This window comes from Anas acuta, chromosome 13 (assembly GCF_963932015.1).
Source record: "Anas acuta chromosome 13, bAnaAcu1.1, whole genome shotgun sequence".
Classification (NCBI taxonomy): domain Eukaryota; kingdom Metazoa; phylum Chordata; class Aves; order Anseriformes; family Anatidae; genus Anas; species Anas acuta.
In genome coordinates, this window is record NC_088991.1 from 11,337,480 (window position 1) to 11,353,149 (window position 15,670).

At 59.4% G+C, this 15,670-nt stretch overlaps 2 protein-coding genes across 4 annotated transcripts; both read right to left on the reverse strand.

Annotated features, from left to right (window-relative positions):
- On the reverse strand, nt 1-7,525 carry LOC137863568 (mitochondrial fission factor homolog B-like). Its single transcript, XM_068696800.1, has 7 exons — nt 7,411-7,525; nt 6,484-6,739; nt 5,908-6,074; nt 5,060-5,148; nt 4,027-4,188; nt 1,564-1,642; nt 1-1,387 (listed from the first exon to the last, which is right to left on the reverse strand). Exons 2-7 carry the CDS (start codon nt 6,671-6,673, stop codon nt 1,256-1,258), a joined length of 819 nt encoding a protein of 272 aa, XP_068552901.1. The 5' UTR covers nt 6,674-6,739; nt 7,411-7,525; the 3' UTR covers nt 1-1,255.
- A 597-nt stretch (nt 7,526-8,122) lies between these two features.
- PRRG3 (proline rich and Gla domain 3) lies at nt 8,123-13,886 on the reverse strand. 3 transcript variants are annotated; one of them, XM_068696801.1, is made up of 4 exons: nt 13,769-13,862; nt 13,425-13,466; nt 10,584-10,744; nt 8,123-10,367 (listed from the first exon to the last, which is right to left on the reverse strand). In XM_068696801.1, the coding sequence occupies exons 2-4, from the start codon at nt 13,429-13,431 to the stop codon at nt 9,834-9,836; spliced, it is 702 nt and encodes a 233-aa protein (XP_068552902.1). In that variant the 5' UTR covers nt 13,432-13,466; nt 13,769-13,862; the 3' UTR covers nt 8,123-9,833. The 3 variants fall into 3 exon arrangements, 1 of the variants encoding a protein (XP_068552902.1); XR_011100965.1 differs by lacking the exons at nt 8,123-10,367; nt 13,425-13,466 and adding exons at nt 11,284-12,012; nt 12,841-12,968 and having other exon boundaries at nt 10,628-10,744; nt 13,769-13,824; XR_011100964.1 differs by lacking the exon at nt 8,123-10,367 and adding an exon at nt 11,284-12,012 and having other exon boundaries at nt 10,730-10,744; nt 12,832-13,466; nt 13,769-13,886.
- Nucleotides 13,887-15,670: the final 1,784 nt, after the last annotated feature.

Below are 15,670 nucleotides of genomic sequence, written 5' to 3' on the forward strand. Positions count from 1 at the left end.
TCCAGCACACAGAGTTTATTAAAATATGCATTTTATGGGTCAGTGGTTCCAGATTTAAACCAGGACATACACCTTATGTAGCAGTCACCTTCTATCCCCTCCAGCCCACCAATAATTACCCTCTGGGAACACCTACAGTCTGACCACCTCCAAATACTTCCAGCCTGACCACGTCCCTGAGCGGCAAGCCACAGGAACCAGCTCAGCACCAGTAAATCCCAGCGCTCTCCTCAGCCCAGACACCAGCCACAGGTTCAGACCTGCAATTACTTCTGGGGCACTTATTTATCAGTGAGCATCCACCTGCCAGATTTATGGTCACGGCTGCTTGATGCAGTTGCAGGCAGGAAACACCTCAGCAGCCAGGTCTGTAAATAAGCTGCTGGGACATGCAGGTGACCTGCAGATCCAGCTACGATCATTTATAGGTGGCACAGAGAGGCCCTGTTGCCAAGACCTGCCCCAAGCACACAGGCACAGCTCCAGCAGATGTACTACATGATCCACCGAGAGTCTCAAATCCCCCCCGAAGCCAGGTGTTCCTGGCCTCCAAGGAAGGCAAGGAGCAGCAGAGCTGTTGAACAGCGCTTGTTTTTAGCTAAAGGGCATCTGGGCCGAGACTTCCCCTCACCTGTCTTGTTGCACCCTTGCTGAAATTGCAGCTTGGCAGCAGACCTGGGAGTGATCCTGCCCCCTGGCACCAGCAACCTAACAAACTCCTACCTGCTGCCCAAACGGGCACTTTTCCACAGCCTGGCTGTTGTTACAAGGTGTAGAGTCACCACGGGGACATTTCCCATTCCAATCTCTCTGGGAAAAGGCCAAGCTTCTGGATAAGCCCAGAGCTCTGCAGTGCTGGCGGTCACTTTGGACCTGAACATTTGCAAACCCGCTGCTGGGCGGCCTCCAGCGTGCTGAGAGCCCAGGAGATGGCACAGCAGGGGCTGCAGGGATGTGAGCGCCCAGCTCCTCCACATCCACCCCTCCTACCTACTCCTACGCTCCTTGTCTCACCCCACCACCCCCCAACACCCATCTCCAGCTGCTGCAGCACCAGGTCCAGCTTCAGGGTTTCACTTCTCCCACTGCTGCTGCTAAGGAGTGGCACCTTGTCATCAGGGCCCGAAGGGCACAGGTCCTGCAGGGCCTCCAGTGCAAAAAGCAGGTCAAGTTCAGAAGAAACACACGGTTTTACTGTTTGCAAGCAGGTGAGCAAGGATCTTCCCCTGCTCACGGTGGGCCGGGGCACAGAAAGTCATCTCCTCAGCCAGAGCCATGTGTTGACGAGGCAGGCGGAGATCAGCACGGAGTAGACGATGGCCTCCTTCTGCTGCCAGGCGTTGCACTGCTCCTCCAGCACGCGCAGCCTCACCGAGATCCTCGTCAGCTGCAGGGAAAGCAGCGGGGCCATCAGCAGCCCTGCTTCTCCATGAGGAGCATCACCCAGGGCTGGCTTGGCAACGCCAGCAAGTCGAGCCTGAGCAACAGATCCCTGGAGCGCCCTCATCCACCCTCTTGGGGCTTTCCCAGAAAACATCCACATCCCTCCACCTCCTTTCTCACCTGCTTTCTCATTGCTGCCATCTCAGCCGTGCCGACCTCCTCCAGGGAGCTCTCCAAGGCTGGGGCAGCCTCCTGGGGGCTGCGGGAGAAAAACAGAGATGCAAACACTGCTCGAGAGGTGCAATTATCTTCCTGCACACGTGGCACTACCCCGGGGAGCCGAGCCATGCAGGCAGTGCATGCATGCCCAGGCCGTGCCAGCTGAATGCAGCTTCAGGAGAGAGGAAACAGCACTTGCACAGCATCTCCTGATTCCCTCTCACCCCCCATCATGCATTTTTACACCCCTCCACCATGCACCCCGGGGTGACCACGACAAAACATAAAGCACATGCTACAGCAGCCAAGAGTAAAAACACATGCTGCTATTTCTTTAGAGGCCCACCAGAGAGAAAACATGATATTTACCCAGCATACATTTTCTATAGCCAGAGGAATTCACTGAGGATTGGATAAATCAGAGTTAGAGCAAGACAGGCAGACCCAGACCGCACGGCCAATGCCAAACTGGAGGGATGGCATCATTTACATCAGCGGGTGGGGATCCAGCTGGTGGGACACAGCCACCAGCTGGGGGTACCTATCTGAACACGTATCAGCAAGCAGAAAAGGGTCCTGTGTTTGCTGAGACAAGGATTTGCCCTCTCCCATGCCTCCCCCACAAAGAAGTGTTGCCTTCTGCCCTCGTAGCAAATCTTACTGGAAATGTAAATATGCATCCCAGCCGTGCAACACTTCCCCCATCCCTGCGAACACCGGGGCCACCCCTGGGACAAGCAGCTGCACTGGCAGAGGCTACGGATGAGCACCCCGGAGACACAGCCTTGCTCCAGGCCCCACAGCACCGAGCCACAAAATAAAGAAGGTGTACGGTGAAAAATCTGACTTGCCATGTTCAGTCTGCTGTTGCTGCCATCATGGGCTAGTGTTACCTGAGCTGGTCTGTAAACCAAATATCCCCCACAGGCACTCGCTGACACGTTATGGGTTACCAGGTGGCAAACACCACGCCTCTGGGGACCTCACGAAGGGGGGAATTTACTCCTGTTTGCAACCTGATACTCATCTCACTGAAGGGAAGACAGAAAAGCAGGCAGAGATCAAGGAATCTGCCTGAAAATACATTTATGAGATAATGCCTCCACATAATGTAGCCACGGTATAACATGAAAGCCACAACAGAAAGAAAATCCGATTTCCCCCAGCACAAAGCCATTAAAACTGGACACATTCTGCAGCTTTTAATTGAAAAATCCCAGTTGACACAGGTGGCCACCCTTTACAGTAGAGACTAGAAATTACCCCCCGATGACTCACACCCTTCAAGAGGTCACTGTCGTGGAAATATTCCAGTCTCTAGCCAAGGCCAGAGTTGTTGTTGTGTTTTTTTTTAATACATATTTCAGGATAAACAAGTCAGCTCAGTGACTTTTTGTTGCTGTTGTTGGGGGTAAAAAAGAGACACCGTATGTGTTTGAAAAGATGCAAAGTACCAAGAGGAGGTGTTTCAAAAGGGAGATGGAGAGCTGGGGAGAGGCTCAGGGCTCACCCCGCTGTGTTACAGCCCCTCCACAAGTTACCTCCTGCCGTGGTACCACGGCTAAAACTCCTCCACAGCTGACAGGAGGAGGGAGAAGGCGCTCTGTGGCCACTACCCAGACCAGACAGCATGGCCAGACTTTATTTAAAAGGCCACATTTGAAGATGTCCCTGCTTTTCAGTGTGTGCTGGCTGTCCCCTGGCAGTGCCTGCAGCTCCACTCCAGCTGGGGAGGGAAGGAACGACGTGCCGGAGTGGCGCGGATGATGGATGCTCCCTCTCCTCCCTGTCTGCCTGGAGGTTTTGCTCAAGGAGATTTAGAAGTATTCAGCCATCCCTCCGGACTGCTGGGTGCTCAGCAGCCTCACAGCACGTCCAAAGACATCGAGGTCACTGTAGACCTGCTCCAGCGAGTAGGCAGGAGTGCTGCCCCCCAGGAGATCCTACGGGCTGGGGACCTCGGTGCAGACAATTCACAGAAAAGGTTATTTTAACCAAGACACAGCCACTACTGCTGTGAGTCTGCAGGAGAGGGTCTGGATTGGGCCATTTGTCCTGGATTTCGATTCCCTTCCCACACTTCTCTTCGTCAAGCATGCCGAAAAAGTAGCACCGCAGAGCAGCTGAGACCCAGCAGTGTCACGGGTGGTGTTAGGTCACTCGGGGCAACCAGAGGAATGGTTTTAAGCCAAGCAGGAGGTGCGAGCCCAGCTGGGTTAGCGGGGTGCACCCAGCCCGACCACACCAGGCACCCAAAGCTGAAAGAATAGGCGAGGAGAAGAGACCAGGGCAGGCGTGCAGGAGCATCCTGCCTTCATGGCTCCCGTGAGGGTTATGAAGCTCAGGCCTGGCTGCTGCCTCTACCAGGCAAAGGAAGGTCCGGGCAGAGCAGCTGGGAGGTGGCTCGGGATGAGCCCAAGTCACCTGGGTGGCGTCGGGTCTTGCAGGGAGCCCTGGACACGGTGGAAGAGCACCTGGCCCAGGAGGTACATGGTCTGGAAGATGTTCTGCACGGAGTAGATTCTGCCTGTCTCGGCGAAGAGGGGGAGCGGGGCGCTGCAAGCGGGCAGGGGGCACACATCTGGCCTGGGGTGCACAAAAACCACGCCGGTTACTGCCTGGCTTCCAACAGCAAAACCAAAGGGTGACAGGGCCCTTTGTCCCCGTGGCAGCTCCAAGCATCTCAGGGCAATGCCATCGGCAGCCAAACCTCCATATCACCAGGAGGGAAAAGCCCCTCCAGCAGCCCAGGCACAGAGGCAGTCTCTGGACTCCTCCAAAACCAACCACAGCTGCACGAGAAGCAGCATCACCATCACGTCTCCTGGACAGCCCTTGATTTCTTGATGGCTCTGCCCTGGATTAAGCTAAAGAATTTTCTCCACTAAATCCAGAGCCCAAGACTCACGAGGAAAGGACCAACTTAAACACTTTCCTGCTCACAGGGTGTGTTCAAAGAGCTGAAAAACAAAAGTGCTCTTAGCCCACCATGGCTGTAAGGCACTGCGAGCTTCAACAGCCCATGTAGAAACTAAATCAAGCCCTGGCACCAGTGCTGGAGCAGGAGAACATGACAGAAAGCACTGGGAGGAAGATGGGAAGAGCTGGAGAGACTGGGACCAGCCAAAGAAGGGTCAGCACTGTCCTGGTGGCCCAATGGCCAGGCAAGGACCAAGAGCATTGCCCCGAGCTGCAGGTGCGGACACATTGTCCCACATCTCAGAGGGCAGCATGTCACCCCAGGGACCAGCACAGATGCCTTCCAACGCTGCCTGGCACGAATCTCTCCCTGCCAACACCAGAAACCACTTTCCTCTTAACCAGCTTCATCCAAGAGCGGGACCGGCCCTGATGTGGATCTGCCACACCTCGGGGCACCAACAGGAACATCAAAGCACCCCGGACCCCAGGAGACGCTGCCCCTGCCCTCCCCAAACTGCTCTGGGTTCGTGCTCACCGCTCGTGGCGTGGGCCCGGGCTGTGCAAAGCCAGCTGGGTGTAGTCACTCGGAATCCTTTCCCGCCGTGATCTGCTGCTGCTGTGGCCCTGCTGGCATCAAACACAGCTGCATTAGGGCAGAGCCTGCACAGGGGGAGCCCAGCCCCACACCCCAGGCAGTCTGCAGGGTGAGAACCCCGTCAGCACGAGGGAAATGCTCAGTGGCACTGCACAAGCCCCAGCCCGGCTAGATGATGCTGGAGCAGATGGGAAGATGTGCCCTGAGCAGGACAGGGTCAGCAAGGAAGGTGTATTCTGGAGAGAAAGACCTGAAGGTGATACATCCAGGATTGGCTCCTGAATTTTAGGGAGGTGAAAGCACTTGAGAAGGCAGAGCAGCAGCTCCAGCATTCAAAACAAGCCTTCCTCTACTCACAGTAGAGGCATCTCTTTGAATTAGTTTCCCACTAGGTTAAAATCCGCTTTCAACTCCAACCCCACAATCCTTTATGCTGCAGCAATGAAACAGCTCCATCTTACACTTCATCCAGGAAGAAACAGTGATTGAAAAGGGATTTCAAAAGTACCAGAAGGAGGTTGCAGGGGACTGCACCTACTTCAGCCCAACTCCTGCTCATAAAATGCAGTAGATCTGGCTGAATTGATGACCCAGTGTGGGATTGTGTACTGATTATGGGATAGGAACAGGTCCCACCATACCCTTGCAGCTAGCACCCTCTGTGGGGAGGAGGCAGCACACTGGAAAATGGCTCTGGCTTGGGCTGGTAACAGACCTCTAGAGCAAAACAATCGCTGGGATGCCCCCCACCACCAGCACAGGCAAGCCCGGTGCTCTCGGTACAGTACCAGTCGTCTGCGCTTCTGCGAGCTCGGTCTGGCTGCTACGTGCTGAAAAGGGATCTCCCCTGGGGCGGAGAGCTGGGCTGAGGAGTCTGCGGACGCGTGCCACACAACGGAGGGGACCTTCCTTTGCTGCTCCAGCAGGACAGGCCTCAGGCCGGCATCTGATATTTCTACAGAGAGGAGAGAGGGAAGCACTAAACAAACCTGAACATGCCCCGTTGTCCTCAGGGCAGGAGGGAGGAGAGATCCTCCCGTGTTGGAGAGCAAAATCACTGTGCAGAGTTAGCAGATATATATCAAAAGCCACATCCCACAGATACGAGTAGTGGGACAGCCTGGAGAGGTGAGGACTGGAAAGCAAATGAACACACCGCTCCAGGAAAGCAAGTTTGGGGAAATGTTTTTCAAAGCAGGGCCATATATCTCTGCATCTCAAAGCAGGGAGTCCACCAAAGACCATGAGGGAACTGTAAGAGACGTGGAGGGAGGGCTTTATAAAACAATCCTTCCCCCTAGAATATTAAAGAGCCTCACCAAACTTCAGCCACCCCAAAAAATAAAAATAAAAAGGGACATTACCTGCAAGAGAGATCCTCTCAGGGATGTGCATCCGAAAGGAAGGAGGCAGATCCTCGGCTGCGGGCTCCTCGTCCACAGGGCTGTAGCTGCCCGCCACCTTCAGCCTGTTGGGGACCTGCATCCTCTGATTGATGGCTTCGGTGAAGAGCAGGTCACAGCGGGCTCGGTCCAGTCCCCAGAGCGGCCACATCTTCTTGGTTTTCCTCAGCTCGCTGCCAGCGCCTGCCCACGGCCACGCGGGATAAACCGGAGGGGCCTGGGGTTAAAGAAAGGAGAAAGGGGAGAAAGAAAGCAGCAGGCCTTCAAAACCGGCACCTGCACGGGGACAAGGCTCTGTAACGATCATTGTAAGGCAGCTAAACACGGGCAGAAACAGCGATACAGGCAGCTCCCGTGGGCTTTCCACCCAGAAGTAAAGGTTTTTGGGAACACACTGTTGCGTTCACACACTTTAGAGGAAAAACGAGATTTTCTAAAAGCAAACCACGTACTTTGGCGATGAAATCCCAGGCTACCACGGGAAGACCTGAGGACTGAACTGTCCTCACACAGCCCCCAGTCCTGTGGGAGGGGGGATTTAATCCCGGGGCTGCCCCTAAAGGCACCGACCCAACAGGGGAAACCTGCGTGGGGCACCCAGCCCCCTGCCAGCTGCTGCAGGGAGGGGAAGGCTCTGAGTGTCTAAGCCACTAGGGCCAGAAAAAAATAAATAAAAGCTGTCAAAATCCGCCCGAATAAAGCGCTTAAGGGGCCGGGTTCCCCTTCCCGGCCTCAATTCCCCTTCCCTGCCCGGCGGAGGGGCTGTGGAGGCCGCCCCCCCCCTCCCTGCCCGCCCCGCTGGGTGCCGGGGGCAGCTCGGGGCGGGGCCGGGGGGCCGCTTTTAGGATTTATTCTTTTATTTTTTAGCCCTTTCAGCCATTTCCCAACCTGGAAGCAGCAGCTCTTCCTGCCCGGGCGGCCGGAGGGAGGCGGGACGCGGCCCTGCCCCTTGGCAGCCTGCCGGGGTTCGCTTAAAGCCGCCGCCGGGCGCTGCTTCCCCGCCACAGGCGACAGGCGACAGGCGACAGCCACGACCCCTCGGGCACCCTGCTGCTGTGGGACCCCAGCCCAGCCCCAGCAGGTCCCCACAGCCCCCCAGTTTCTGCGGGGAAGCCACAGAGGCTGCGGCCGCCCGGCCCTGAGTTGTGCCTGAGCAGAGCGCTTCTGCCTCAGCGCAGGCTGTGGCGATGAAAATATCAGTTTGGGATGAGCGGTGGGCTTCAGTGCTGCTAAATGGGGACGGAGAGCAAGGCCTGGCCATCCAAATCCAGTTTTGAAAGGGCTTAAAATAAATCCCAGGCCGCCCTAGGCTTGCTATTTAAAGGGGATTATCTCAGAGGGTTGGGAGTGCGCAGAGGAACGCGGAGACGAGCCCTGTGCCCAAATCCCCTCATGGCCTTTGGGAAATCCCACAGGACGGCCTCCAGCTCCCCCTGCCCGATGTGGGGTGCCGTTCCCAGCCCCACAGCTGCACACCCCAATCTCCACCCCACAGAGGACTTGTTTGGGGGACCTCGGTGCCACCACCCCACAGCCACCTCCATCGCCCCGCATCACCCCCGTCCCCGTTTGGGGAAAATAAATCACCCCGTGCCACTCGGACAGTGAGGGTTTTTTAATAAATAACCTTTTTGCACAGAAATATACCAAGTTTTACAGAATACAAACCGCAAGGAGAATGACCGCACATCAAAGACAGAGGATCCCAGAGCTCCCCTCCGTCTCCCTCTGGTCTTTTCCAGCTCTGACCCTGGCGCTCGTGCCAGGTCCTCCCGCAGCCCCCACACACACCATGGCCAAAAGGCAGCGTGAAGGCTGGGGAAGGGACGAGGTGCCGGCAGCCACAGCCCCCGTGGGCGTGTGTCCTGCCCCAAAATTGGCCACACTGGGCCGAGGGACCTCCTGCGAGACAGCGCTGCGACCCAGCAGGGCACAGGCGGCCTTTCGGTGCTGGTGGAGAGCGGTGCTGGGGTAAACCCCACGGGGTGGCAGTGCTGGGAGCTTCTGGGCTGGGCTGGGGGGCTGGAGAGCCCCCTTTACAGCCCATCAGACATTACTGGGAAATTAGAGACGTCAGCGGACAGCCCTGCTGTGTGGACCCCAAAAGTGGCTGCCTAGGAATAGGGGACGCGCTGGTCCCACAGCAAAGCACGTGGCTGTGCCCTGTCCGGGCACCAGGACCACCGAGGGGTCAGGCACGGCAGGGTTCAGCCCTGCTCCTGTCCCATCAGCACATCCTCCACACCACAGCCACCGCCACCACGTGCTGTGCCCACCAGAGCGGCTTGGAGGACAGTGGGGTCTCAATTCCCCCGCCTGCTCTGGAGGAAAAGAGCCCCAAAGAGCGGGACGGAGAGGTTTGGGGCAGGCAGAGGGGAGGTTTGGCACATCCACAGCCCCCTGGTGCCTGCGTGCCACCTCTGGGGCAGGCACCAGGCAGGCCACCTCCAGGAGGAAGGAGCATCCCCACTGCTTAAAGTCCTGCGAGCACCTCTGGTGGTTCCCAGGTGACTTACCTCACCAACAAGACCACCAGGAGCCTTCCTCAAATTCCAAGGGGATCTGGGAGATCACAAATCACCTCCCCGATGGCTCCCTCCCCCTTCTCCCAACAGCAACCACCACTGCAGGCACCGCAGGAAGGGATAGGGTCCCTGCTCCCACCAGGCAGCAAACACACGAGGGAGGCACTTGCTCCCCAGTCACAACCGGGGGGACAGGCAGAAATCAGCACCACCCCTCCTGCATCCCCAGCCCCTAACGAGAGCACCGAGGAGCAAAACAGGACCCGGTGAGGACTGCGGTCGCAGCACATCACGAACCAGCCCTGCTGACTCGGGCACGGAAAGGACAGACCCCAACACCGGCCCCGCACGTGCCCCGGGTCCGTGAGCTGGTGTGCGTGCAGGGTAAGGCTGAGCAGAGCCCCGGGGAGGCAGTGAGGCTGTTTTAATCGTGGGAAATGTTACGTCTGAGGGCAAGTGAGGAAATCAAATGCACCATGGGGAGATCCCCGCGTTGAGCCAGGAACAAGCTGCTGCTCTGCCCTGGCTGCTGCAGCACTTCTGTGAGCGGGGAGCGAGGGGAAGGAGACGGCTGGTGAACCTCGGAGCCATCCCCGCATCCCATCCTCACCCTGCCTGGGGACAGCTGGTTTTGGTAAGGAGGGTAAGGCTACTGTGTGATGGCACCAAGTGACGGTACGAGTGAGATGGGGAGCCAGCTGGCACCTGGAGGGGGTCCCGGGCACGGCAAGGGGTGGGCTGTGAGTGAGCGTGAGTGTGGGAAGAGGCAGCGGGGACGCAGCCCCGCTATTTGGCCGCAGTGGGGGCAGCAGCCACGATCTCTTCGTATTTTGGCGGTGGGTCGCTGTAGGAGATGCTGGTCTCCTCGCTGCTGCTGCTGCTCTCTGGCTGCCCCGTCACCTCCTCGTAGGAGGGCGGAGGGGTGGCACTGGACAGTCTGGAGAGGACGGAGACCGAATGCTCCGGCGGGCAGAGGGTGCCATCCTGCTGCGGGGCGCCTCCTGCTCTGCCATCCCCGGCCCCCCGGCTGCTCGCTTCTCGCTGGTTTTCCCCTTGGCTTTGCGACCGCTCCCGGTACACCATGACCCTGGGGAGGCTGCGGCCCGTTCGGCTGGCCAGGTAGCGGTTCTGGGCGTAGGAAGGGCGGTGGCGGGTGGCCTTCTGCAGCTGGCACCTCCAGATGATGAAGAGGGCGATGACGATCAGCAGGGCCACTCCCAAGAGGGGCACCACCACGTACATGGCGTCGGAGCGCTCTGTGCTGTGCCCGGGGTCCTTGACAGAGTAGACGGAGTTGGTGTAGCCCTTCCAGAACTCCATCTGCAGCAGGAAGAGAGAAGGAACCGTCGTGTGCTGGCACAAGGGACGAGCAGCCCCTGACCATCCCCAGGCCCCCAAAAGAGGCAGAGGTTTCTTGGCTGCCTTGCAGCACCCTCAGCGGGGCTGCAAGCCACTCTGCCACCATCCCAGCCACCTGTGGGACCCATCTGGAAGCGCCTCACACATCCAGCGAGGAGCAGGGGGGCACAAACTCACCGTCTTCTCCTTGTTCTCGAACACTTCCTTGACCTCCTCATAGCTGCAGACCTCCTCGATGCACTCCCGCTCGATGGTGCCCTGCCGAATCTCCTCCAGGAAGCCGTTGGCTCGGGGAAAACGCTTCAGGACCGAGTGGGCATTCCTGGCCCCCAGGAACACTGCAAGACACGAGGCACAGATGCTGAACGGAGACAACCCCACGCCTGGCCTCTGCCCAGCCAGGCTTCCCCATCTGTGGGGCTGCAAGCACGGGATTTAGGGGGAACAGGCACCCCAAACACCACCCAGCCCCGAGCTGCAGCTCAGGGTGCCCGCTGAGACAGGGCACAGCCAGCGGGGAGCTCCTGGGGGCTGCCCAGAGACACACAGCACCAGGAATGTCCTTCCACCAGGGCAGAGCTGGGGAGGAACACGGGCACCCCAAAGCAGCAGAGCCCCCTGGCACTGCTCCAAAGTCCTTTGCCTCTCAGAAGAGGCAGGCCAGGGGCCAAGCAGATCTTCAGCAAAGCAGAACCCCAGGAGCTGGCCACCACAGCCAGACCCAAGCAATGACTTGGGGCCAGTGCCTGCCCACCCAAAGCTCAGGCTTTAGGAGGTCGTCCTGCACACCCAGGGACAGCACGGGGATTGTGAGCCACACACTGAATGGGGCTGAGCAACCTCTCCTCACGCACGGCACCACAGAGCACATGCTCACCAAGCCATCAAACCCAACCTTCATTAGCAGCCTTTCACCAGAGAGACTGACAGGTTCCCTTCTGCTCCATCTTCCCTTCATCCTGCTTCTCAAACGAGGCAGCAAGGTGGTTGTGAGACAATTTGTAAATGTCAAGGCAGGGACAGAGTAAGCAGCTACTACGGTGCCGTGCCGTGCTTGGATACCGTGCTCCCGTTGTGCTGTGTAGGTGCATTTTCTCCCCTGTGATTTATTAATGGCCTGCTCCAGTGAGAGAGCTTGCAGAGGGCTGAGCCACTGAGGTGTGAATGAAGAACAGCATGAATGATGTGAGTCAGAGACTTTCCCTTCAGAATCGACTTTATTATGCCTTTTTTTTTTTTTTTCTAAATAACAAGGACAACCAAAAAAAGCATCTTCAAGAGGAACAGAAGGCATCTCGCAGGAGGGCAGGGACCAGCTTGCCTTGGCTTTCCCAGTCAAGGAGCGCTGTCCTGGCTGAAGAGCGAGCGGGTTGGCAGGCCAGCCTTCTCTTGAGCCTCTCCAGAAATAGAAGAAATTTTACAAAGATAGTATCTGTCCTGCAAACGTCCTGTCTTTCAGTGGAGAAGTCCGGCCTCACCTCCTTGAGCTTCTTTCTGACTTCCTCAGCACCCCTTGGAGCAACGAGCTTGGCTGCAGATCTCACTTGCAGGTTCTCCATCCCCGCAGATAGCACTTGAGCCCTTCCCTGCTCTGCTGAACTGGCCACTAGGACAGAAATAAACACAGACACACAGACAGGCAGGTATCACGAGCAACGTTCCAGCTGACAGCACGCTGCCATGGAGGCATGTGCCTCTTCCCACAGCCCATCTCCCTCAGGGACCCAGAAATGCCAGGAGAGCAGAAACTAAGTCATCGCTCCCTCCTCTTTTACGTGCAAAGTGCTAATAGCAGAGCAGGAAAAACAACGTCCTTCAGGAAACAGGAGCCTTGCAAACTCCTACCAGCAGCCTGGGTTCCCCAGCTCACACAAAAAGCCCAGCAGGGGCTGCACTGACTCCTCGTGCCTCTCCAAGCCTCCCCACACCAGTGGGAGCACCGGTGCCCAGGAAAGATTGGAGCTTTAGGCAGGGGGAGCAGGAGCTCGCTGCCATCCCCGCTGGGTTTCCTAAGGAACTGCTGGCCCCTGGCGGCAGGCAGGATGGGCCGTGCCTCTACCCACAGCCCTGGGGAACCCCAGAGCTGCTCCCTGTAGAAGGACACACGGCTGCAGCCCCAGCACGCTGGGAACGTGCTGACCACCACGCAGCAGGTGACAGCCCTCCGGGTCAGCACGAACGGGACCACTCGGCAGGGGGCACTGCCACCGCACGGGACACCTCCCAGGGGCAGCAAGTGCTGCTAAGCCAGCACCCAAGCTCTGGGAGGGAGAAAGGGCAGCAGGGCAGGGAGCCGGCTGGGTACCTTCCTCGTTAGGGCAAGGTTAAAACCGCCTTTTAGAAGCACTGCTTAGGGCAGAACTTTTCGGATGATCTCTGCTGCCTCCCCCACCTAGCAGAGAGCAGATAAAAAAAGCAGACGTACCTGTCATGCCTGTCATGCTGGAGTCCTCCTCCTCCTGCCCAGCTTGGACACGGCCTCCACCTTCACAGCTGGCTCTGGCGACACCCCGAGCAGACCCCGAGACCCCAGCCACATCTCCAGCATGTCCAGGCCAGTCCCTGCGGCCACCAGCCCCAGCTGGCCACAGCTGCCAGGCACGGGCTCCTTTGGATGCCAACACACAGCGTGCCCCAGCAGGGCTGTGCTACGCAGCTGCAGCAGCTCTGGGAGTGCAGAGCCACAGTGCCCCTGTCCACGAGGGCTTCAGGACAGCGTGGCACAAGTCACGGGCCACCAAAAAGCCTCAGGGAGGGCTGCAAGCTTAATGGGAATAAAGAAATGCTGCAGCATGCAGGCATTCCTGGGGAGGTCAGCCCTGCTGCACCTCCTCTCACCTCCCACCTTGCGCAGAGAGAGGCACAAGGCAGGCTGGACCTCAGACCACGTTCAGGGACAGCAGCCACAGCATCCGAGCCCCAAAAACAGCCCGGGCAGCCCTCTGCTTGCGAGCTGCCCGCGGAGCACTGCCCTTCTCCCCTCCAGCACCACTGCCACCTGCAGCGGGGGACACTTACTTGCCATGCTGCCTCACTCGGCTACGGGGAGCTCCCACCTACCTGCAGGGGAAGAAAAATAAATAAATAAAATATAAAATAAACCAAACGGGAGAGTCGCTGGCAGCTCAAACTCCAGCCCAGCAGCCCCAGCCCTGCCCCACCCGGGCCAGCCCCGTGCCAGCCGCCAGCTCTGCGAGCCAGGAACCCCCCCCTCAAGTAAACCAGGCCCAAGCTGCAGCCGTGCCAAGCTCCTGGCTTTATTGGGGTGCTCGGAATTAACAGAATTAATTAACAGAATTAGGGGGGCGCCGAGAAACGGCCCCGGATCCACGCCCCCCCACCCCCCCCCCCCCGGCCCGTACCTCATGGCGGCCCCGCGCCCCGCCGCCGCCGCCGGGCAGGAGGGATGCGGCCGTAAGCCCCGCCCCCTCGCCGCCCCCGCCCAATCGCGTCCGCCCGCACCGCCCCCTCCTCCTCCTCCCGCCCCTGCCATAGGTGGGTGGGGCGAGGGGGCGGGACTTGCTGCCGCTGAGGACGCTGGGAGTTGTAGTCCCGAGGTGGGGCTGCAGCCCCCTGAGGGGGGCACCCGCAGGGCGGCTCCGGGCCCCCGCGGAGCCTGGGGGCGGCTGCTCGGGGCGCTGGGCTCACGCCTGGCCCTGCAGCCCGGCTGTGGTGTTCACAGCCCCTGTGGTGTTCACAGCCCCTGTAGTGTCATGGCCCCCACCCATCTGTGGTGTTCACAGCCCCTGTGGTGTTCACAGCCCCTGTAGTGTCATGGCCCCCACTCATCTGTGGTGTTCACAGCCCCTGTGGTGTTCATGGCCCCTGTGGTGCCCATGGCGTCCGTCCCGTCCTCCATCCCCACACCGCTCACAGCCTCGCCCTCTCCATCCCCACGCCACGCACGCCACCCTCACACCGGCCGCACCGAGCCGGCTGCTGGCAGCAGGGAGCCAGCCCCAGTCACAAGCACAGCACCCCCAGCATCGCCCTCCTCTTCCTCCTCATGGTCCTCCTCATCATCATCCTCTTCATCCTCATCCTCATCCTCCTCCTCCTCGCTGCCCGAGTCGTCGTACAGGCAGAGCGTGGCCTGCACGGGGAAGTTGCGCAGCAGGCTCTCCCCCACGCCATACAGATAGTCGAAGGACTTGGACCGGGGCCACAGCAGCCTGTGGGGGGAGACGGGCGATGGATGAAGGCCTCCGCCATCCCCGCTGCCCGCCGCCCTCAGGCACGGCAGGGGCATGGTGGCGGGGCCGTACCTGACCGGGTGGTGGAAAAGCATCAGCGCCTTGCTGGGGTTGCCGTCCCCCGACACTTCTGCCACGTCCAGAGGCTGGGCCTGGGGAGACAGAGCCGGGGTGGGAGCTGCCCCCAGGGCTCCTGCTGCCATTGTGGGGGTGGCAGCAGGGGCATTTCTCCCATTTCTCTCCCCTCAGAGCAGGATTACACCTCACAGCCCCCATGCAGAGTCCCTACGGGGCCAGGCTCCTCCCAACCCTGCTTTTCCTCACTCCTCTTCCACCAGGATTTAGGTCCCTGCGCTCCCACAGAGGAAGCTGGCACCTAAACCCCAGACAAGGGCCTTTTGCCAGAGTAATCCCCCCCGCTGTGCCCAGGCGCCCTGCTAACCCCCTGAGGAATGCCCGCCGGGCCGGGAACAGGCGTCCCTTTGAGGCCCCCACAGAGCAGCTGTGTCCCCGGAGAGGCACTGTGCTTGGGGACGTGGGTGCCAAGGGTGTCCCCTTCTCACACAGCCACCCCCACACAGGCTCCAGCTAGCTCTGGCTTGGGGCAGAAGGGATGTCAGGGTGAAGGGACATAGGGGTGAAGGAGTGCGGGGCCATCAGGCTGCTTTTCTGCTTTTTTTTCTGGGAAAAGGGGAGCCCCAGCAGGGAGCCCAGCACTCACAGTGTCCGTCCGTTCCCTCTGCCGCCCGGTCACCTCCTCCTCCTCTCGGGGCAGCCACGGTCTCCAGAGAGGCAGGGGCCTGGGTGAGGACAGCAGCTTGGTCACAGTGGCTCTGCACCCCCAGTGCCGGGGTCCCCAGCCGAGCCAGGAGCAGCGCAGCCTTCACCCAAACCCAGCCAGAGCCCACCCGCCCCAACCCAGGCAGGCAGCACCCGAGGTACCTTCCCCTCTGCTCCAGCCCCGGGGCCGGGCGAGCACCGTCCAGGGCCACTGGCAGGCAGCGGGGAGGTAGGCGGCAGGCAGCAGCTTCCATATGGGCAGCAGCGTGTCCCCTCCGAGGCTGCGAGCCC

Excerpts from the sequence above, each read along its gene's own strand:
- PRRG3 (XM_068696801.1), bottom strand. Across the intron at positions 10,368-10,583 it reads TCGAGAACAAGGAGAAGACG|ATGGAGTTCTGGAAGGGCTA; the intron begins GTGAGTTTGTGC and ends TTCCTGCTGCAG.
- LOC137863568 (XM_068696800.1), bottom strand. The coding sequence starts at position 6,673 with ATGTGGCCGCTCTGGGGACTGGACCGAGCCCGCTGTGACCTGCTCTTC. Across the intron at positions 4,189-5,059 it reads CCGGGCCCACGCCACGAGCG|GCCAGATGTGTGCCCCCTGC; the intron begins GTGAGCACGAAC and ends TGTGCACCCCAG. Across the intron at positions 1,643-4,026 it reads CAAGACCCGACGCCACCCAG|CCCCCAGGAGGCTGCCCCAG; the intron begins GTGACTTGGGCT and ends TTTCTCCCGCAG.